At 37.8% G+C, this 22,572-nt stretch overlaps 1 protein-coding gene across 1 annotated transcript in view; it reads right to left on the bottom strand.

Annotated features, from left to right (window-relative positions):
- Window positions 1-345: 345 nt before the first annotated feature.
- Window positions 346-22,572, bottom strand: part of LOC104442067 (callose synthase 7) — a 28,811-nt gene continuing 6,584 nt past the window's right edge. The window contains 34 exon segments of the mRNA XM_039302635.1: window positions 346-877; window positions 1,040-1,225; window positions 1,402-1,452; window positions 1,550-2,347; window positions 2,867-3,096; window positions 3,156-3,268; window positions 5,167-5,250; window positions 5,394-5,512; window positions 5,587-5,709; window positions 12,610-12,721; window positions 12,807-12,969; window positions 13,091-13,159; window positions 13,255-13,291; window positions 13,294-13,376; window positions 13,456-13,565; window positions 14,318-14,469; window positions 14,546-14,660; window positions 14,731-14,834; window positions 15,002-15,125; window positions 15,250-15,413; window positions 15,495-15,576; window positions 15,667-15,761; window positions 15,913-16,032; window positions 16,177-16,263; window positions 16,350-16,399; window positions 16,493-16,568; window positions 17,402-17,462; window positions 17,719-17,771; window positions 17,856-18,187; window positions 20,063-20,180; window positions 20,259-20,381; window positions 21,548-21,635; window positions 21,713-21,789; window positions 21,863-21,997. Of these exon segments, the coding sequence (XP_039158569.1) occupies window positions 644-877; window positions 1,040-1,225; window positions 1,402-1,452; window positions 1,550-2,347; window positions 2,867-3,096; window positions 3,156-3,268; window positions 5,167-5,250; window positions 5,394-5,512; window positions 5,587-5,709; window positions 12,610-12,721; window positions 12,807-12,969; window positions 13,091-13,159; window positions 13,255-13,291; window positions 13,294-13,376; window positions 13,456-13,565; window positions 14,318-14,469; window positions 14,546-14,660; window positions 14,731-14,834; window positions 15,002-15,125; window positions 15,250-15,413; window positions 15,495-15,576; window positions 15,667-15,761; window positions 15,913-16,032; window positions 16,177-16,263; window positions 16,350-16,399; window positions 16,493-16,568; window positions 17,402-17,462; window positions 17,719-17,771; window positions 17,856-18,187; window positions 20,063-20,180; window positions 20,259-20,381; window positions 21,548-21,635; window positions 21,713-21,789; window positions 21,863-21,997 (4,668 nt within the window). The 3' untranslated portion in view covers window positions 346-643.

Raw genomic sequence — 22,572 nt, 5'->3', positions numbered from 1 at the left:
TTGAAATTTCATTCGTTTTTTCAATTCACTATACCAAATAAATTACTCGTAAATAAACTTAAATAATAATGTATAATGACTTTTTGAACTGTTTTAGAATTCATTTCACATACATATAACTTGTTACATGAATATCGTTCTCGAGTTTCTAACTTATTTATAAATAAATCTAATTAACATGCTAATGAGTTATTTTGAGGGCATGTTACAATCTATGAATTAGTGCACATGACAATTCAAATAACTTCAGAAAATTGCTAGAGTGAAAAATCTGAGCGTCCGGAATTTATTAACAATTATTCAAGAGAAATAAGGCCATGGGCTCTTAAATTACGAAAAGATTCACGGAAGATCTAATGCACCCAACGACAATGCATAAGACAGATTAGAACAAAAAAAATTAAAAGCAGAATGTAGAATACATACCTTCTTGATATTGCAAAGTTCAAAAATCAAATTCAGCAGAACAAAAAATCTTATACAGCATTTGACAGGGAAAGAGGAAGATGTGTCAAGTTGACAGTATAGACAATGAACGACCTCCTTGTGCAAGTTCATGCAGCACAAAGGAGGGGGAAAATCACATCTGAAGACAGTAGCGAGGGACGTGAGCTATCTGAGATCCCATCCCAATGAGGGGGCCTTATGCTGTCTTCTCTTTCCTTCCGGCCAGAATCATCGAAATCTGAAAGCCTCTGCTGAGTGCTTGGTTGAAGAGGAGGCGGGTTTGGACCTCCGAAACGAAGGGGAGTAACGACAGAACAGTGATTGGCATGAACAGCAATAACCCCATTGTGTAATCGTACGCCCTCACCAGCTCCTTCAACGAATCCCAGAGTCCTAACCCTTTAAGCAACGGCCTGGATGCTTGCCCAATCTGTCGAGAGCAAGAGAAGATCGATCTCATTGGTTTAACGGTACTATAGAACGCACGTGGAGTGCTTTGTGCACAATGAGTTAGTTTTGACTCGGGCAAGCCGAGGACAACCCACTTGATACATAGAGAGCTTCTTCTAAGATTGCACTAGTCCAGACTTACCAGAACAAGAGCCCATCCGGTTAGTAAAAACGCAAGGGCAGCAGCAAATATATCAGATACAATGAGTCCACGCACGACAGATAAGATTGTCATAGCCGACACGAATCCAAGGAAAAGAAGTGCTTTCAGGATCCTAAACATGAGTGGGAAGTCTGCACAGAATCTCCGTCTTCCGAGGGATACCATCTGAAAACATCGAGGCAATAATAATTTGCAGAGGACACAGTTGTTGCGGTTTGATTTAAATAAGGTAACAGAAAAGCAGCAGAAAATAATAATGATCAACTGAAGTTTACTCATGGTAATGAGTGTGGTAACATGCAGATCTAGGAACAAAACCTCCATATATCATATCTGCGTACCTTTAAAACTAGCAGAGTGGCTAGCAACACCGCCCAAGAAAGTCCGTAAATCTACAGAAGTAAAGAAGAGCCTCAGAGAAAGATCCTGTGAGAACAAATCAGCAACAGAAGGAGGAAAGAGAAAACTGCAGTGAAATTTATAGATTACCAGTATTCTCTTGCTGTGGTGAACTATTTGAAGATGGTACACAATTCCATACTGGTAAATAAAGAAGCGAAATGCAAGTATTATCTCAAGGATTCTTCCCCTTATGTTTGTATTCTTCGACTGTTCCTGTTCTTCCTCCCACCATGATTCCCAACTTTTATCAGGTTGTATCCCAATTCCACCATGATTACCCATCCACCTCTTCCAGTCTGCCCAATCATCTACGGTCTTTTGCCAGTCAAAACCAGATGGATTGAATATGAATGGTGCAAACAACCATGAAGCAACCAAGAACCACATGGAGAAAGTGATGAACAAGTAGAGATTTGAACTGCGGTACGACTCCCCATAAACTTCATGGACAATCAACAGAATAAATAGCTCCAGCCCTTTCACAAAGTGACTTCGTGAATAAAGCCTGTAATTGTCACTGAATTTTGCACGAAAAACAACAAACCCACGCCCCATTGCTCCATATATGGATTGTCCATGTAAGATCGTTCTTCCGTAAAAATGAGCCTTCGTTCCAAGTTGAAATGTGAAAAACACGGAAGCGAGCTGCAGCTGCATAATGACAAAATCAACGAGGGCAGTCCGAAACCCTTTTTCCAGGCCAGTTTCCATGAGCATGGGCAGCATCAGTACCAGTCCTAACTGAAAGACAGACTGGCTAGCCAAGGCCTCTTCGAGAGCCTTTGTGTGACGTATGCTAGGATTCTGAAGGATCTCGCTTTCCAACCCACTCATAACCATGTACAACCGTCCATACAAGAAAACATACACCGTAAGCACGGTAACCTGAATGAAACAAGTCCAAAACGGTAAAAAGGAAAGCTACCATGAATAATCAATGCAAAGAGAAAAAGAACGAAATAGAAGCCTAGTTGCCTCCCAACCAACATAATTCCCCCCTCCCTATCTCCATCCATGGAACAAATTACAGCCCAGAAAATGAAGTACTATTCCAAATCTTGGAACTGATTAAGCCAAACTGATATTTTCGTACCATTTCATTAACGAAGTAGAAATGACATGTTCATGTTTCACCCACCAGAACTAGACATCTAAGGAGGAACTGTGACCCCTTGGTTAAGGGAACACCCATTAATTGTACTGACTCTCAGAAAGACAGACTGGATCTAGAATTACCCCCAAGATTCACAAGATTTAACTGCTTTGATTACCAAGCATTTTACCATGTGACAGCAAATTGCAATTACAAATTATGAACCAAAAGTTCCATCATTCTTTCAACACCAAATTAGAAAGAATTAGGAGAGTTGCTGCAAAACGAGTAGAGAGGAGTGGTTGATTTACCATACTACTGAAGTAGAAACCAACAGTCGTAAAATAGAATGACAGCATTCTGAAGAAGTCAAATTGCTGCCCGAGCCGATAAACGTCACGACTAAGCGTCTGCTCACCATTTCCGTTTGCAACCTTCGCCTCAAAAAGGGATATCTGGTTCATCCCTACATCTCGCCCTTTTCCCACTTGGATATACTCATGATGTGTTATAAATCCCCCACGGAGAGTTGAATTAAACCCTGCAGCAAGAAATGGTCGGATTCTGTCCCTGTGAAATATCATATAAATATGCTATTACCAGAAAAAATATCTTCGCTCGAGTTGATTATTTTTGAAGCTTTGCTTATGCCACCCCGTGTTATGTGGAATATCCTGTCAAATATATCAGGATGGCCATAATGGAAACGGACCCTGCAACAAGAGAATGAGAATCACGATTGTCTTTAGATCATTATTGGAACAAGCCGATCTCAACTCTCAGTTATTGAATCAGAGTCTCGCTGTGAATGCACAGATAAGTTATTGCTTAAAGTGTGAGAGCACAAAGAAATGGATTAGTGGTTACCACAAACATCAGATCGGTACATAGTATAAAACTCAGACTCTACCCGTACCTATTTTCTTCCTTCCTTCCTTCTTTTGTTTAAGTTACTAACAAGGAGTCGAGAACATTAGTCCATTAACTACACGCTTTCCAGGATACTTCCGTAGCCAATTTTTGCATTGATTAGCCTCCTGATTTATCTTATCAAGCCCTAAAAATACAGGTTCTAACAGCTCCTACACTTAAGTTCTCAAGGGTACAAAGAATGTTGTATGACAGAATCAATCCCACCTAAATGCTACAAAAGCATAGATAAAGAGAGATTATTGAATCTACTAGAAATAAAGAAAGGCGAAGATTTTGTTGTTGCTGCCGTTTATGGCTGGTTCTTGCCGCTGTTTTGGCTGTTTTGTTGCCGCTGTTGGGCTGTCTTGTTGCTTCTGTGTTAGCAGCTTTTCTTTTCTTTCTCGGCACCCTTCCACTCGTTTGGACTAGTTGTCTTATGAGTGTAAGTTTTTGGTGCCGGGAACCCCTTTTGTATAGTTCTGGTTAAAGTCAATATATTCTTACCTTACCAAAAAAAAGAAGAAAAAAAAAAGAAAGAAAGGCGAAGATTTGAAGTGACATTTTACTAAAATGATGGTGAAGTGTTTGTTAGATTAATGGTCATATGGTACAATGTTCACAGTTATATCCCACGAAAGCAACTCTGATATTTAGAGTTATGCGGGATGCCATAAGGTATAAGAAAAAGTCCACATGTCCATATGCACTCATTCTACAATGTGAATCTCGCTTTAAATCAAGAAAACTCTTTGCTTCACATGCATAGATAATAAACAATCCCTTGCATATTGAAATGTTTGCCACCACTTATTTCTAAATATGTATGTAGCTGCACTATAGTCCTTAATTGATAGTGGTAAGCAATAATTCCATAATCGACAGGGCTAATTAATAAGAAGTCGTCAACCTTAACAATATATGTGAGACTTTTTTCCCATGCATGGCACAAGATTGTCCGCAAGCACTTTTAGAAATTTTTTCTTCAGAGCCTAAAATGGAGAAAAGTTGTAGTTCATTTGTTTTTTGAGAAAAATAATGAACTTATGAAATTGGAAGACGTCAAATGATATTCAAAACACATCAATAATCAGAATTTTTTAAGTTTACTATTTGCTAGAGACACCGATATTGTATAGCAATTTATGTTTAAAGATGTTGAATTTATAATACACTCATGCAAATCACCAGACCTACCATACTGTGGTTTCCTGTATTTGCTAAAATTGTACTCACAGACAGTGGCTAGAGGCAATTTAAAAAACTAACGATTTATAATCATAAATATTCCCATTGTTTTCAATGACCACGCTTCTGATCCAAAAGTTCCTTCTGCTAACTGCAATTGTGGAAGTCACTGAAAGTTTTTGAGCTTCTCTAAGAAACAAAGAAACAAAGAAGAATTTGTACAACCTTTACCAAAAAAAGAAAAAGAAAAGAAGAATTCATACAAGTCCACTGAGATGTCTCTCACATCAGTAAGTGAGGTAGACATGTAAATGCCAAGGAAAAGAGTATGCGAATCTTTATGTTCAGGCTCAAGAAAGAACAAATAACATAGTCCTACGCAAATTTCAGGTTTTATGAGAAAATCTGCCTTTCGCCCAAAGATAAATCTTACGAAAAGAAAAATAGACGTGGACCCGGGGGCTACAAAGATCGAGTAGACAGAAATGCATGAAGCCACAAATTCTTGGCTTACCTTAGGGGATCTGCCAAGATTCGTTGGCTGATAGTGACAAAGCTGGCCTGCTGATTGGACATGAACCAAGCTAGTGATGATCCACTGTAAAAAAAATAAAAAGTGAAAAAAATAATGATCTAACCATTCACATTGACGAATCTGCTCTGATCTCTTTCAAACCAGATCTTTTGAACTGGAAAAGGCAGCAAATAATAGAAAATTTCTATATGTATTCCAAGATTCACCTTCCGGTAAAAATGTGCTCCCGCAGGCCCAAAATAGTAGGTTTTCTCTGGCCGTGACAATCCTTCTGGAATTCCTCCAATACATTTCTCATCTTGAAAGCTTCTTCAAAGTAGTTATCCTAGAAGTAAGGAAAGGAAAAAAAAACCTGAGATACTTTATCCTCCTGCATATTCAATGAAAAGACATAACTACCTGATTCATGTCTATAGTCTGCAGTGCCTCCCCACGAGTAAAGATGATAGCATGATTTTGATTTTCTGGTTTCCCTTCACCAATTTCCGTCGGAGGGCCTGGAAGCTTGATACGGTATATTTCCTACAAATTAAATAGATTATCCATTTGCAGAAAAAGGTCAGCAGAAATCCCACCAATCAAGATTGCACCACATCCTCGTTACTCAGAAACGTGACCACCATATTGAAATCTGCACCCTCACATTAGAAGAGACAAGTAAATGTTATAATTCATTACTTCTTAAAGGTTAATATCGTTATTGGACTGATTCACGTATTTGAATACCGATACAATCCCCATTAATAAATCCAAAATAGTTGCTTCTTTAAGGTAGATCAATAGCTCTCAATAGGAACTCCTCTCAAATAATTGACAGACGGAATTCCATATAGGCTTGACAAAGAGCATATATTTCACTAAATTTTCTTCGCGATAGAAGTAACTGATCAGATAAATTCATCCTTCTGAGATAGAAAGTAAACAAATGCATTTCAGACACTCTAGAGTTGCTTGACTTCAACAAACATCATCATGCATCCCGAAACCAGTTAATTTAAAAGGTGACTAGCTGCGTAATTCAATTGTCAAACATGTTCAGGCCCCGAAAAACGTTTATCATTGACATTCAGCCAAATCGACATATATCACCATCGGAGAAAAATTACCAGAAGTCAATTACTGGACTTAGCAATTCCAAAATTTGCAAACAAGACCGCTTCAATTTAGCTATAGTAGTAGGTAGCCCTAGCTTGATCCAGCGATAATTCCAAAGTTTTCAGTGATAAACGGACAGAAAGTAGATGGAAGACAGTAGAGTAGCTTTCCAAAATCTCCAAAATTAGAGTTGGGGCAAGAGGTAGACAGGAATTAGTCCTTCGGCCCCAAGACAGCATTTTGTGAAGAAAACAGTAAGGTAAAACCATCACATTTTGAAATTAGAAAGAATTAACCATTGCGAGAAGAATATAAGAGCTTGATAACAGATATATTGGGGGTATAAGACTGTTACGAATGAAATTTTCCTATTGTTAGAATGAGCAGGATTTCAGTTGAAGAACAATAAATCTGTTAGGAAACAGTAATAAGGGTAAAATAGTCATGAGAGGGTTACTAGGGTTACTCATATATATATATATTCTTGTAATCCTTTTTTTATTAAGTGAATACAATACGTAGAATACTCTCTCCTTCAACATGGTATCAAAGCGAGGTTAAAACTTCAAGAGAGTGATCCCACCACCACCACAGCCCGGCGGCGGAGGCCGTCACTAGATCCAGACCCTCCGCTGCCACCGCCGCCGCAGCGTGCTTCTCTTCTAGACAGCGGAGGAGAAAGAACGCCTACATCGTCGTTCGATCATTGTCCCTAGATCCAGATCTATCTACTGGTTTTCTAAGATCTAGACAGAACTACTGCCCAGCATCAATCGCTGAAGCCCATCCAGCAAAATCGGTTTGTGTTCAGCCTTCTTTCTTGATGACAGGATTGAAAACCGATTGCACGATTTGGTCTTTGTTTGTCTTGCGATCTAGATTCTGTGTTTTTCATATATCCTGAGGATTTCGGAAGGCTTCGGTTCTACAAGGGTTTCGTTCGGTTCTGCAAGGGTTTCACCTAAAAAAAAATTCGACCAGAACTGAGGGCAACAGAAGTTGTTTTCCAGTATACTTATATGGATTCTCATTGAAGTATATTGCTTCTTGAAGTGCTGGTTGGTATGATTTAATGGCCTCTCAATGAAGTATATTGACTCAGTGGTGAATCGATCGAACCCTTATTTCTGTTTGTTGTTCTGTGGCTGATTGCACAACTGGAGTGAAGTGCTTGATTATTGTGTCATTCTTATTGGGTTCGGTCGATTCTTGTGTTAAATTTGTCTAGCTAATTGCATTATTGGAGTTCAGTAGAGTTAATACTGATGGCTTCTACATCATCTACTAGTTTGACGCATTTCCAATTAACATCTGTCAAGTTGGATGGCACTAACTATCCATCATGGTCTAAAGTTGTACAAGTTTATCTTACTGCAACTAGACAGCATGATTATCTTACATCCACACTTCCCTCGGATAAGAGTAAAGTAGATGATTGGATTGCTGGAGACGCAATGATCCGTACATTGTTATGGAATAGTATGGGATAAATGTGTTCAATGTAATTCTGCTAAGGAAGTTTGGGATAAATGTGTTCTACTTTATTATGGCCAAAATAATATGACACAAGTGTGTGACACATGGGAGGCCCTGTTTGATCTTCAGCGTGGAGATCAGTCTCTATCTGAATATTATGCTCATTTCACTACATTTTGCAGACAGCTAGATACTTATCTTCTAGCTTCCAATGATCCGAATGTATTAGTCAAACGTTAGGAGGATCTTCGAGTTACTATTTCTTAAAGCACTAGAGCTTGAATATTCCTCCCTTCGTCAGCAGATTATGTCTTAAAGCTCCCTTCCTACAGTTGATGAGGTTTTCTCCCTAGCCTTACGCTCAACACCTTCTGACAAGATCTCCACTACAACTTTAGAGACAAGTGCCATGATTTCTCATGGCTCTAGTGGACATGGAGCTCGTAGTCGCGGTTATCGGGGTCATGGATGTGGGCTTATTCAGAGTGGAAGTCGTGGTCGTGATAGAATTCTCGGTAGCCGTGGCACTCGATATTGTAACCATTGTCGGAGGGCTGGACACACTGAAACTTACTGCTACACGCTTCATCCAGAGCTTCAACCCACAGTTCCTGCATTTGTTGAAGTCGAAGATTCCTCACCAGTTCAATCCGATCCTACTAATGTGTAGGATACAAAAAATTCAGTTACATTGACACTTGCAAAATATGAGGCTTGGATTCGCTCCAAACAGGTGACAGGAACTTCAGCTCCCACTGCCACTCTAGTACATAGCTCAAAAGATAGTTCATCATGTTTACTTTCTATAGTGTCATACTCTTGGCTTATAGATTCTGAAGCTACTCATCATATAGCTGGTAACTCTAAATTGTTGTCTTCATTAAATTCCACACCTCTTGGGGTGTCCAACTCTGTTACATTAGCTGATTGTTCAATTTCCCAAGTTACTGGCACTGGAGATGCCCATTTGAGTTCCTCTCTTTCTTTATCATCCGTCCATCATCTGACATCTCCATATAATTTCATTTCCGTTAGTTCATTAACTAAAGAGCTAAATTGTTCTGTAACCTTTTTTGCTTCTCATTGTGTTTTTCAGGATCTGAGGACTGGACAGATGATTGGTGGGGGACATGAATCAAATGGCCTATACTATCTAGACAAGAAGATGATAGCTACAGCAGCTCTAAGCACACATCCACTGATGTCTATCAAATGCATTGTCGTGCTAGTCATCCCCCGCCAAACATTTGACGATTGTTTCCAGAGTCTGAGTCTGTGAGTACTTTTGAGTGTGAAGCTTGTCAGTTTGGAAAGCACCATAGAGTCTCTTTTCCTTCTCGCTTTTAGAGTCGTGTGTCTAGTCTCTTTGAGTTAGTTCATTCAGATATATGAGGTCCGTGCCGTGTTTCTGATACATCTGGTTTCCGGTACTTTGTTACATTTGTGAATGATTTTTCCCGAATGACTTGGTTGTTCCTAATAAAAGATCGTACTGAAATTTTGTATTGCTTTTGTCAATTCTATTTTGAAGTGCCGAATCAATATAATACTTCTGTGAAAAATCTCCGATCCGATAATGCCAAAGAGTATCTTGCCGTTGCCTCTGGTTTTCAACATTTTCTTGATTCCCATGGGATTATTCATCAAACTTCTTGTTCATATACACCACAACAAAATGGTGTAGTTGAACCTAAAAATCGTCATCTTCTTGACGTTGCTCGTTATCTTATGTTTCACATGCATCTTCCGAAAACATTTTGGGGTCATGCTGTTCTTACAGCCTGTTTCTTAATTAATTGGCTTCCAACTTCTGTTCTTCAGGGGGAGACACCCTTCTCTATTTTACATCCAAATCGTCCTCCCTTTGCATTACCTCTACATGTCTTTGGCTGTGTTTGTTTTGTCCATTCTCTAACTCCAAGTCTTAATAAGTTGGCTTCTCGTGCTGATAAATGTGTCTTTGTTGGGTATTCTTGAACTCAGAAGAGCTATAAATGTTACAATCCTATTAGTCGCCGAGTGTTTGTATCAGCAGATATGACATTTTTTTAGGACTAGCCATATTATAGTACTCAAACAGTTTCTATAGTGTCTCCTGACACTGACAAGTGTATCTTACCAATTCCTCCACCAATCTCACTTCCTCCAGTATCGTCAACAGGATTTCAGTTTGCTAATCAAACTTACCATAGACGAGGAACAGCTCCCACTACAAAGGTACGGCCATCACCCGATTCATCTGATCCCTCATCAATTGCTGTGTCATCCCCTGATCCTGATCCAGATCAACCCATTGCTACTCGAAAAGGTACACGATCTTGTGTTGGGCGTCCTGTGGATCATTATACACTTTATTCTAGTTTGTCTGATTGTCTTTGTACTCGTCATCCTATTAGCAACTTTCTGTCTTATGATCGTTTATCTCCTACCTTCTCTACTTTTGTCTCATCCTTGTCCTCTATTTCTGTGCCTAGCAATGTTACTAAAGCTCTTGCTCATCCTGGTTGGAGACAAGCCATGGAGGATGAAATGAAAGCACTCATTGACAATCGTACTTGGAAGCTTACTACCCTTCTTGTGGGAAAGCAACCTGTTGGTTGTCGTTGGGTTTTCACGGTTAAGGTCCACTCTGATGGCACTATAGATCGATTGAAGGCACGGTTAGTCGCTAAAGGATATACTCAAACATATGGTGTTGATTATGATGACACTTTTTCTCTTGTAGCCAAAATTCTATCTGTTCATGTCTTTATTTCTCTAGCAGCACATTTTGGATGGTTTCTTCATCAATTAGACATCAAAAATGCATTCCTGCATGGTGATTTGGCTGAAGAGGTGTATATGGAGCAATCACCTGGATTTGTTGCTCAAGGGGAGAATCTGGTATGTCATTTACATAAGGCATTGTATGGACTCAAGCAATCTCCTCGTGCTTGGTTTGGTAAGTTTAGTGATGCTGTTATCAAATTTGGATTAAAGCGTTGTCAAGTAAACCATTCAGTCTTCAGTTCTGTCTCCTCAGCTGGTTGTATTCTTCTAGTGGTATATGTGGATGATATTATCATTACTGGCAGTGATTCAAATGGTATTCAACGACTCAAACAATTTCTACATATACAATTTAGTACTAAGGATATGAGATGTTTGCGGTATTTCCTAGATATTGAGGTTACCTACTCGCATAAAAGTATAAATTTAACTCAGAGAAAATATGTTATTGACTTCTTGATGAGGTTGGACTTGTTGGAGCAAAACCGGTTGATACTCCTATGGAACCCAATGTGAAACTTGATGCAGAAGATGGAGAATTATTACACGACCCATTGAAATATCAGAGAGTAGTTGATAAGTTAAATTATCTTACCATCACGAGACCTGATATATCTTCTGCTGTTAGTGTTGTAAGCCATTCATGGGTTCTCCTCGGACTACTCATTGGGATGCTGTACTTCAAATTATCAACTACTTGAAAGGAGCACCAGGTAAATGACTAATTTTCAAGAATTGTGGTCACCTGAATACCATAGGTTTTCCTGATGGGGATTGGGCTAGATATTCTACTAGTAGAAGATCTACATCGGGTTATTATGTATTTCTTGGAGGTAATTTAGTTGCCTGGAAGAGGAAGAAACAACATGTGGTTTCTCGATCAAGTGCAGAAGCGGAATATAGAGCAATGGCACATGTGACTAGTGAATTATTCTGGTTGAGGATGTTATTGTCAGAAATTGGGATGTCAACATCAGAACCATCAATATTATATCGTGACAATCAATCAGCTATTCATATTGCAAACAATCCCATCTTCCATGAGCGAACCAAGTACATTGAGGTTGATTGTCACTTTATACGAGAAAAAGTTCATGAAGGAAAGATCACACTTCAACATACAAGAACGGATGATCAGCTTGCAGATATTTTTACCAAGTCTTTATGAGGAAATAGAGTGAATTTTTTATGTAACAAGTTGGGATTGTTTGATATTTACATCCCAACTTGAGGGGGAGTGTTAGAAACAGTAATAAGGGTAAAATAGTCATAAGAGGGTTACTAGGGTTACTCATATATATATATATATTCTTGTAATCATTTTTTGATTAAGTGAATACAATACGTAGAATACTCTCTCCTTCAACAAAATCAACTTTGAAAGTACCAATAAACTCAGGAAGAAGAAAATAGGAATGTGAGATTACATGGGACCATTGCCAACTATTGTAAAAACTTAAGCTGTTAGATGAAGATATGGTTTGATATTTAATTATTCTAACAAGGAAAATGCAAACTTCTGATGAAAATGGATGTTGACTGAAGGGTCTGGAAAAATTTTCAAACACTTTGGTTTAGAAGTGTTAGATAATCCTACCCAAAGATACTGTTTTTTTTTTTTTAAATATTGTTTAATAATACATAGAATTAACAAAGAAGGAGCCCCACACACAATAAAAGACCTAAGGCAGAACATGTTAGAAATTTCCACCCGAAGGCTCAAGTTGTTAGGTTGGGAAAGAGCACATGTGTATGAAGCCCAAATGAACCCTATAAACAAACGAAGTAGAATGCTTTGACAGAAAGTGCAGGAATGTACCAACAGTATTCGCCATATATTTGCATATTAGATTTAGATGTGTCTCAAATTATTGTTTAAATTAAAGCCTTACAGCCAATTGCAGAAACTAAGAAAATTATACAGCGTTCTTACTAGAAAACCAAAGATGTAGAATCAAACGATAGCCAAAGCAAGAAGCAAAGATTAGAGGAGTCATCAAGATTATACCCAATAAGCGGACTGATTTCTACCCCACTTGATACCTAATATTCAACCAGGAGGAAGACTAAATTCTAACTTACCTCATCAAGTGTATCACCTCCCTTCACAAGAACAGAGTAACAACACATCTGAGATTTCCCATTCACCGTCTCCTCTTTTTCGTCTATGTAAGCAACCCGTAGAGAAGGATACCTAGAATATTTAGTATCATTGATATCCATCAGCCACTTTGGAACTTCTTGTTGATTACTATTGAAGTGACATCCTTAAAACTTACATCAACATGAGGTTCAACACGTTACTGTAACAGCTTCTCTCTCTAGCATCACTGGACTTCTTTTGATTCCCATAAACTTGGCAAGAGACAACATAGGTGAACTTCAAATCAGCCAGAGCTTGTGCAAATTCTGTGATTACCTCCTCATTCTCATCATTTAGAGCTGCAACAGAGACATTGAGTCTTGATTAGTATCTGGATGCCACTTCTTATAGCAACTTTCAAACAAAAACAAATCAGAAGCTGTAAATCTGCATTTCTTTCTTTCATGTTAAATGACTAACCATTATCTCCAGCTAATTCAAGACGGCATTGAAGTTCTAGAGCTTGCCTGTAGTACATCATCCCTCTCACTAGCAGCAAATGCACATAGTAAGAACAGTAGCAAAGCAAGGATAAATATGACTTTCAAGCATAGTATATGCTTCCAAATAAATAAATTCTCAACCTGTCCTAGCCAGAGTCTGCCCTCTGTAAGAGACCCAAAACGTGTCTCCTGTTCCATCTTGTCCTTCTCTATGTTTCCAAATTTAGGATCTTTTATCCGATCTTTAAAATTGGTCCACTCACCTAGATTACATGGCACAAGGCATCAGTCAATTATATCGAGTGAACAAGTGAATTATAACATACCAAAGGGCAAACTTGCCTGGATACATCTTCTGCAGGTAGAACAAAGTTGTGATTCCATCCTCATTTTCCCTTTTAAGATCTTCGGTGGAGTAGAGAACATCTTCTTTGTAGTATGGAGTCAAGACACTGGCCAAGACGTAAAAGCACAGGAGAGCCCAAAAGAAAATGTTAATAGGTATCTATTAAACAACCATCTGGGACACGCACATATATATTGCGCGCCCATGCATATATACAGAAAAATGTTAAAATGGAGCTTGGAGGTTGAGAAGCTTCAATCCCTATAATCGTTACATTAATTAGAGAAAATATCATAATGCCACCAAGTCAAACCTAGGATATTTCTTTATTACCATGAGTAATTAATTAAACTGGATGTGCTTCGATAAAATAGCTAATGAAACTAAATAGATCTGTTTAATTTTTATTTCATTTCTCATTCAGTAGTCATACATGATTGAAAAGTAGCATCACCATCAATTAAAAATATGTATATGGCCATATCTAGTCTTTTTCGAGCCATCAATTTATCTATAAGTATCTGTAAGCAAGAACATGATTTCACCTTAAAACATCTACACATTTTTAGAAGATATGAAATTAGAAATGTCACATGATGCTTTTTTAATTATGCCAATAAGTAGCAAAAAAACTGCATGAATAGTGATTGGATTTCCAACTTTCTTTTTTAATCTGTAATGGCAGCAGTGTTAATATACTGCACAAAAACTCCATCTATTGCAAAAGCAAATCATTCTATCATCATTTATTATCAATGAGACTAAATTGTTAACTTAATGCGATTTCCAGCAACTGAATTGAACAAACAAGGTTGTCTCTTTCGATGAAGCATAGTATCTATTCATGTAAAAACAGACCTGAAGGGCAGCATTTTGCGTACTGTCGGAGCACCTGGCATTTTCATGAATAAAGAATTAGCAAAGAAAGTGATGCGTCGACGAGCTTCCAAGTTTGAAGGCACGTTGATGGCAGATTCCTTGACTGTTAGAAGAAAATGGAGCCGAACGACCTAGAAGTCAAAGAATTAGATTTTACTTACTACGTAATTATTTGTGGTTTCTCAGACAAAAATGAGTCAAGCACACCTTTTCTCTGTAGTTTTTCTGTTGTACAAAGCCAATGTTGATCTTCTCAAACACCTGCTCCTTTCTATCATTTTTCGTATGGTGGGGGATAGGAATATTTGCTTTTTCCAGGATCCTACAAGCAGCACAGTCAAGGACACAAACGTTTTGCATCAACATAAACAAGCATGTTTGTCAGAACTTACTCATGCCCATTCTCCATGATATCCTCGGTAATTATCTCCATGATGTCTTGGAGGACATTGATTATCTGGGATTTGTACACTGTTGGGTCGTCATGCTCACTTATCTGCCAAAATAACAAAAGATGTTAAGAAGTGAGATATTCTTGAAACTGAGCCAATTGGAGGGAAGAAGAGGAAATGATTCAACGGTCAGTCCTGCAAGAATAATTTTATATTCATGTATTTATTGAGATTAAAACTGAAGTTAGATATAGGTGACAAAAACACTTACCAAGATGGTCAAGAATTTCTCCAACTTAGTACTGAGCAAAGGCAATTCACTTGTTTTAAATTCCTGCAAAAATCTGCGCTCTTGTATGCTCTTATCTACTCCATAACAGATTTCCCTTACGATTCTGTAAAAATTGAGAAAAGCATGGTTTCTCAATAGCCTTAACAGAAGAAAAATTGCCACCAGTATGATACGACATATTAAATATGGAGTTACAGGCTAAAGTAAATGTAAGTTTTCTCACTTACACTCTGTCAGCTTCATTTTCCAGGAGGTTATATATGATGTCCCGGAGAGTCTCATAACATTCAATCACTGCTGAATGCATATAAGGATCATTCTTTATGCTCTTAAACAAGTCATCATCCTCCTTGCCCTTAAAATCTTTTGCCATGTCTAATGCTATGGGAATCTTTTGTATGAAAGGATAATGACAAGAAGCCTGAATTAGACAAATAGATGAGTAGAAATCAACCTGTGAAACTATGCATACCTTGCTAGCAAGCAAGAAAGGAGGCCATTGCACAACAGACACATCAGTTGAAGAAGATGGTACGACGAGCAAATCTCTGTCTCTGGATTAATCGACCAATGGAAGTGTCAAAATATCCATTTGAGGCAGAAGACCGAAGCTAAAATTGAGGAAGTGGAATTCCTCATTATACCTGTCGCTAATTAGGTCTTCCTCTCTCATAGTCTGAATAAATTTGTTCCACATTCTTGAAAAGTCTGCAATATTTTTCCTCAGTTTGGATTCATCCTGCCATGGAAAAGTAGAAACGCATCATAAACATGATTTTATGAGAAATGCCACCCCTAAATCTACGAAGTGGCCAACAGAAAAGGAACCTATTGAATAAAGATTCTATGAATAAACATGGAACATTAGATCAACCAACAATTGGATATACCTGTTGCCTCCTCCTGGCTTTCTTAGCATCTGATGATGATGATGATGATGGCAAAAGATGTTCACTAAAAGCTTTGGGCACGGTGTCAAATCTGGACCGCAACATCCCTAGCGTTCGTATCTTGAGAAAAGCAAGAAGGTATTATAAGCAAGGAGAAGTATTTAGTATCCTAAACCATAAACCTAAGAGCTAAACTGTCTGTGTCACGAAAATTTGAAACGCTTCAGGCATTCTATTTATCATGAAGAAAGAATTGTCACTCACCTCGCCTAAATGGCTAAAAGCACCATGAATACCACCAAAAAGACTAGAGAATATGGCATACCAAATTTGTGTATCCATAAAATAGACCTGAGAACATATCAACAGGGCATAGTGTCATCACATACGGCATACCGTGGGATGGGGATCCTGACAAAACTACCCAGTCTGCTTACAAGAACTATAGGGGCCCATATTGCAATAACAACTCCAATGTTATGTGTCACTGCAGCTGCAGATGAATATTAGCACAGGCTTTTTCCTCCAGCCAGAAAATACTAGAAACATCACAAGAGGAGAAAAGAAAAAAAAAACTTACAATGAGGAAAAACATCGTGCGAATTATCCAGATGCATCTCCAAGATTGATTGTGTTTGTCCAACAAGTGGCAGAATCTACGCACAAAACACACATGTTTGAAATCTTTTAAAGAGAAAGTGGAGAGCACAACGCTGCAGAGTAGCTACATCTCCTGAACCACTAAAGCTAACAACATCCACAAGCACAAAAGCTCGACAAACAATGACCCTGCAATCAACAGACTGGATAAAATTTCCCTTTACTTTATGGACATGCTCAAAACAATCTTGACAGAGTATCGAGGCAACACTCAGTTATTCCACCAACAACGCAAGCCTTGAAACAAGACTTGGAACCTCTTTCAGCAAGCAACTAGTATGAATTTCTAGATGACACATTAAAGTTTATGTAGCTTTGGAGCAAGACTTGCTAATTAGTCAACACACTTATGTACTTACATCTCCCTGTATGTGATTATTCAAGATTTATTGATCTCCTATTCTTCCATTTATGTCGTCCTTCAAGTCAAAATGTCATATTAAATTTACAATCACTTATTCTAAAGGAAAGCAGCAGCATCCATGAGTACAAGATTGCCAGTACTTCCATCATGCGGGCTATTCTACACTAAACTTCTAACATTATTTGGGTAAGAGAATTGATTCTAGCTAAACTGCATCAATTTTCTTCAAGCAAGTTTCACTGTTCATTTTTACTGAGATAACAAAACCAGGAGTTAGAACTTATATGATCTTTAAGTAGAAAGAATGATAATAATAGCATACACATTTATTTGGTTTTAGATATGCGAAGTTGCTCCAACTGTTACGTACCAGAAGTAAACACAAGAAATCCCTGATTTTAGCAGTAAGAAAAAGCAAACCCCACATAATCCAAACTACTATAACTTGATAGAAGATGATAACACCTCAAAATAGTAGCTGAAAGCCAGCTTGCAGACAAGCAGCATGATCCAAAACACGGTGTACCTAATACACAAACAAAACAATGTACGATTTGTAAAGTCACTCGTATAAAATGTAAAGCAGCGCATATCTTTTTGCTTAGGATGATGGGTATGTCCAAATACCGCACTTAAGCACAAACTCAAGAACTAGCCACAAAGGTTCGTCCTTGAAAATAAGAAAAAGAAGACAGTGCTGACATAGCAAACATTGTTTTCAAAATTAACACCAATCAGAGCATAAATACACAACATATTAATCAGAGCAATTATCTTCTTACTTCAGCAGTGAAAATAAGTCCTCATGCATGCCCCTTCCCACATAAAGCTTCGGCTGCATAGTGTGACCATACAATTCAGGGGAAGGAAACAAGATAATGCAAAGAAGTGATTAGCGAAGTCTAATCCATCTACTTGCCTGAGCCCACCACATAAGAACAGTAATAGGGAAGATACTAGAACGCTCCATGGTTGCCCTTAAGTAAGGAACGAAGAAAAGTACAGCAGCTAAGACATTTGGAATCATATAAATTGCAATGGCATAATAGAAGAATGACTGGTTCCTCCAATCTCGACCCCCGGTGCTGAAAAATTTAAGGACTCCGGTTGGATACTGCACTAAACTAGAGTAACTGATTGGCAGAACCACCACCCAAACAGCTGCCATTACAAATTTCAGAATGTATCGGAGAATCTGCGAATGTCTCATGCTTTTACAGGCATTTAGACTTAGAATTATATCCAGACTTGCTGCAGAAGAGGAAAGGAAGAAGGCAGTGTCAGAAATGATAATATGCTACGTGGCTCTTATAAAATCTGCCAATACATATGCAAGTAGTCATAACTGGTCCAGGATAACATATTACACAGTAACTATAGAGATATATTATAACAAGGTCTTTCCTAAGGATTGCCACTAAGATTCACAAATAAAACTTGAGATAGCTAGAAATGCCTTCTCCTTATCACAACAATTGGATTTGCTGCATTCTCCATAAAGAATGCTGCAAGGCTAAGCAAATATTCTCCTTCCTAAGGCTCAACTGGTTTTGGAAATGGTATGTAGATTGCAGTATAATGAATTTTCCGGAATGTTGCACATGCAACTACACAAGCACTAGCTCTCTTTTATAAGATATTAATATTTGTTGACTCATAATTTCCAAATACACTTGCCAGCATAATACAATCTTTCAGAAAGAAGTCGACCACTATCTTCTTTTTTCATATTACTTGGATAATACCTTCTTGGATAATGCTCAATGAATTCGATGGCTTGATGCAACGGAGACTCCCTCAAATGTTACACAATTATGTGAGTATTCTCGCCCATATTTTCTTATTTCTTACACTATCTATTACAAATTTTCGGTCACAGACATATCAATCCCTGTTATATATTGGGCTTATTCTGTTTCTCTCTTGATTATTTTAATTCTTCCGTTTCTCATGCAGTTTTGTCGGAGATGATAGAGATTGGAGAGGCATCAAACGGAAAATTACTCTACAAATGGTCAAAGGTACTCCCATTCTTTTCCGTATACCTTATATTCTGCAAAAATAAATTTGACATGAATTGGCTTCTAAAACTTATGTCAATGAAAATTTACATTCTAAATCTTAACGAATATGATTCGAGGTAATGTATGATGCCCACTGGAGATGCTGAAGCATGTCTATAGTACACACAGACATTAATCATGACAATATGTTGTCCCCTTTTGAATGTATGAAGAGTGACATTATCCCGTTTCTCCATTTGAGAAATATGAACTTGAATATGATTTTTTTTTTCCGGCAAAGGAAATGTTGGAACTTTTTCACTTACTTTTACAAAAGATACGATGTTAAAATTACTTCATCTTATTAAAATGCGGTCACATTTGACTAGTGATTTCTGATTTAAGTATTCTTACTTTTTGCATAGTGAACCTATGCTCTACTGTAGGTCATATGTGGCACCAACACAACATTATTGCAAGCAAGAAAAGAGAAGGATTTGCGTGCCTCATTTTTTTTTCTAATTATTTGTATTTAACTAATATGTTTCTGCTTCTTTTTCAATTTACTAAGTTGCAGCTTTTATAAATGAATGGACTTGATAACCTCATCTACGATGAGAAAAGATTATGAGAGTTTGTCTGAACTTTTCCTTCCCATGTTCGCCTTCCCCTGATATTAGCTTTTTTTATGCTCATTTACATCCTTAAATATATATCTTCTTTAATCTTGTTCATTTAATTATCACTCCATTTTTTTTTTCCTTTTAGCAATTGTCCATATGTGATGTAGACGTATCTTTATTGGTACATACCTTCTTAGGTCTTTGTATTTAAAAATTTGTTCTATTCCCACCTTTTTCTTCAATAATGAGATTGCCTCTAACTACGTCTTGGACAAATTATAAAGATATAGTAATAAGTTCTACATATTTCTATTTAACTAAGGTCAACTTTTATATTGGTTATTTTCTTGATATTTCAATTAAACATGACTTTTATCATGTTGTGGTTATCCCGCACAGAGCGCTGGCTAATGTCTAGTCTTATTTTATATGTAGCATAAATTAGCACATTGAGTCTACAGTAATAATGGGGAAACATACATAAAATACCATCACCATACCCCTCAGAAAGTTCAGGAAAGCATGAGTTATGAAGATGGTCAAAACTTGTCTGAAAACATGCTCGTGGAAGAGAGCAGTGACAGACCCGGATGGAGTCCATGCAACAATTACCATGGCCTGAACCAAGAAAATGGAGCACGTTTAATTTCTTGCAGAGAAAGTGTACGACATAATGCTGCTCAACATCAAGGCTACCTGATATGCCAATATAAAGAATATCCACATCCGATCAAAACTTCTGTAGAGTTGCAAAAAGGTACGAACTTCCACAAAATTAGTTTTGGGTTGCGTCTTCCCAGTAGTACCCTGACTGACATGCTGCAATAATATAAGTATATACATCACCATGGGTTCTTCTTTTTATTGATCAGGATCAACATGGGTTCACAGGCATGCCAATCAAAGAAAAAGATCAATTTGTAGTATTTCGTTGTGCTCCACCCCCTAATTGTTCGATTTCCTCATATAATTTGATAAACCATGAAACTTCTAGATGTTTTCCTTTCGTGATATTGATAATCTTGGTTAGCCCTAATATTTATGTAAGTTGTCAAAGAAGCTAGCTTACTATTCGAACTAGAAAGGATGCTCCTGATAGCTACAGTGCCCAAAAAGCTCACAGACGTATGGTGCACAAAGAAGTGCAAAATGGACTCAGACTTTATAATTTCGAAATTCACTACATCACTGGAGGGAAGAAGATACTAAAATCTATTTAGAGTTTCATCACTACCTATTTGATAAAAAATAAAGGCATTCGAATTAAACAAGCATGTTATATTATGACGACCCTATGTTGCCCTTTTGAAATTGGGAGTTTAAAACACAACCGATGATTAAAGGAGTAGACAATGCCTATCGATGAATGCCCATAAACTAGAGTAGAGATGCAATCACTCTCCTGAACTATAATTTTCAAATTCACCCGGCCAATGGAGAGAAGGAGCTACTAAAACCTATGTAGAGATTTTTCTTTAATGTCAATTTGATCAAATATACAGGGATTCCTATCAGACAAGCATTTTAAATTCTAAAAATGCCGTGCTGCCCTTTTGGAAACAGAAAGGACACGGAACCAGTGCTTAAAGGAGTTAAGCAATGCTTATTGCTGAATGGTCATAATCTGGCCTAGAGATGTAATCACTTTCCTGAGCTAACCTTTTAAGAAATGGCAAAAGGGGGACAAAATCTGACGACAAAGGTATCAAGCGCGCTGCTAAACAAAGCCAAGGTTCCAGAAAAAAATGTTCTTCGAAAGCTTGACTGCTTGGCCAATTGTCATTGCCTTGTCTAACGGGTTAACCAAAAGGGAAAGTGGTTTCTGGTAACATTTTCCTTCGTTAACTTTTAAGTCATTTAAATACATTTCTAGACAATGAAGAGTCACAAAATTGAGTGGCATCTAATCTCCCATGGCCATAAATTGGACAAAGAATTGACGCAAAGAGCTGCGCGTGCACACGCAGAGGGAGAGCAAGCAATACTGCATTTGCAGGCGGAGGATCGTCTGGTTGCACAAAGAAATCAGCTTTCGTATTCAACGGCCACCCTAGATCAAAACACTTGTCGGACCTGAGGAAATTGAAATGTGAATTAACTTAATTGCTTCTGCCAGAGTCATAAAGCTATTCATGCTCAAAAGATCTTACCAGAAGTACTCGTTTAGGTCATCATAATTTCTCCATCTTGAATGGCTTGCCTTGCCTCCTATGTTTCTCTTAGCTTCCTTTATGTTACTCAATTTTCAGATCTCAACATGGCAAACAAGAATTTGAGGCATCAACTGAGAAGGAACATACCTTGCGAAGGACCTGGTAGAAAGGGGTTATTACATCCCTAAAAAATGACTCGTCATCGGGTGCTGCCGATTTATTTGTATCTCCACTAACTGGATCAACATTGCCATCCAAGATGACAGAAACTTCATTCGCCATCTTGTTCCATTGGACCAAAAAGGAGGTTGATATCACATAACCAACAACAACAAAAAACTTACTAGTAAATGCACCATATACAAAAAAGATAGGCTTGACTTTCAATTGCAACACTCAGGAAAAGCTACTTGGTTTCTTTGCTGATCAAAATGTAAGATCTGCCGCGTTCTTCTCCAGTAGTAAGTAATACATCAATTCAAAGATGTGATTGACAAGAAGAAAATCGATGACATGTTATTAGAATGCGATTAAAATACAAACAAAAATTTCCAAGGTTGCAATTTTGCTCTTGACAGGTTCATTTCAATGGCTGATTAAGCAGATTTTGCTTCAGCAAGGAAGAGATAATCAAAGTTGGGCAGGATGATGGATAAGCACCATATTGAACGATCCGATTATCCCAAAGAAAATTGTCTAGTAGTTAGATGGAACATAATCAGCTTTTACTCTAGCTGATTAAGCAGATTTCTTCAGTTAATAGCAAACTCTAAATTTGTTTGAGATGACTTCTATTCATCAAGTAAACATAATATGTACCTTTGGATGACTAGAAAGGACATAGATATTGAGATAAC

Source organism: Eucalyptus grandis, chromosome 1 (genome assembly GCF_016545825.1).
Source record: "Eucalyptus grandis isolate ANBG69807.140 chromosome 1, ASM1654582v1, whole genome shotgun sequence".
Lineage (NCBI taxonomy): Eukaryota > Viridiplantae > Streptophyta > Magnoliopsida > Myrtales > Myrtaceae > Eucalyptus > Eucalyptus grandis.
The sequence above is the reverse complement of the archived record's forward strand: the minus strand, read 5'-3'. Positions and strand labels throughout refer to the sequence as shown.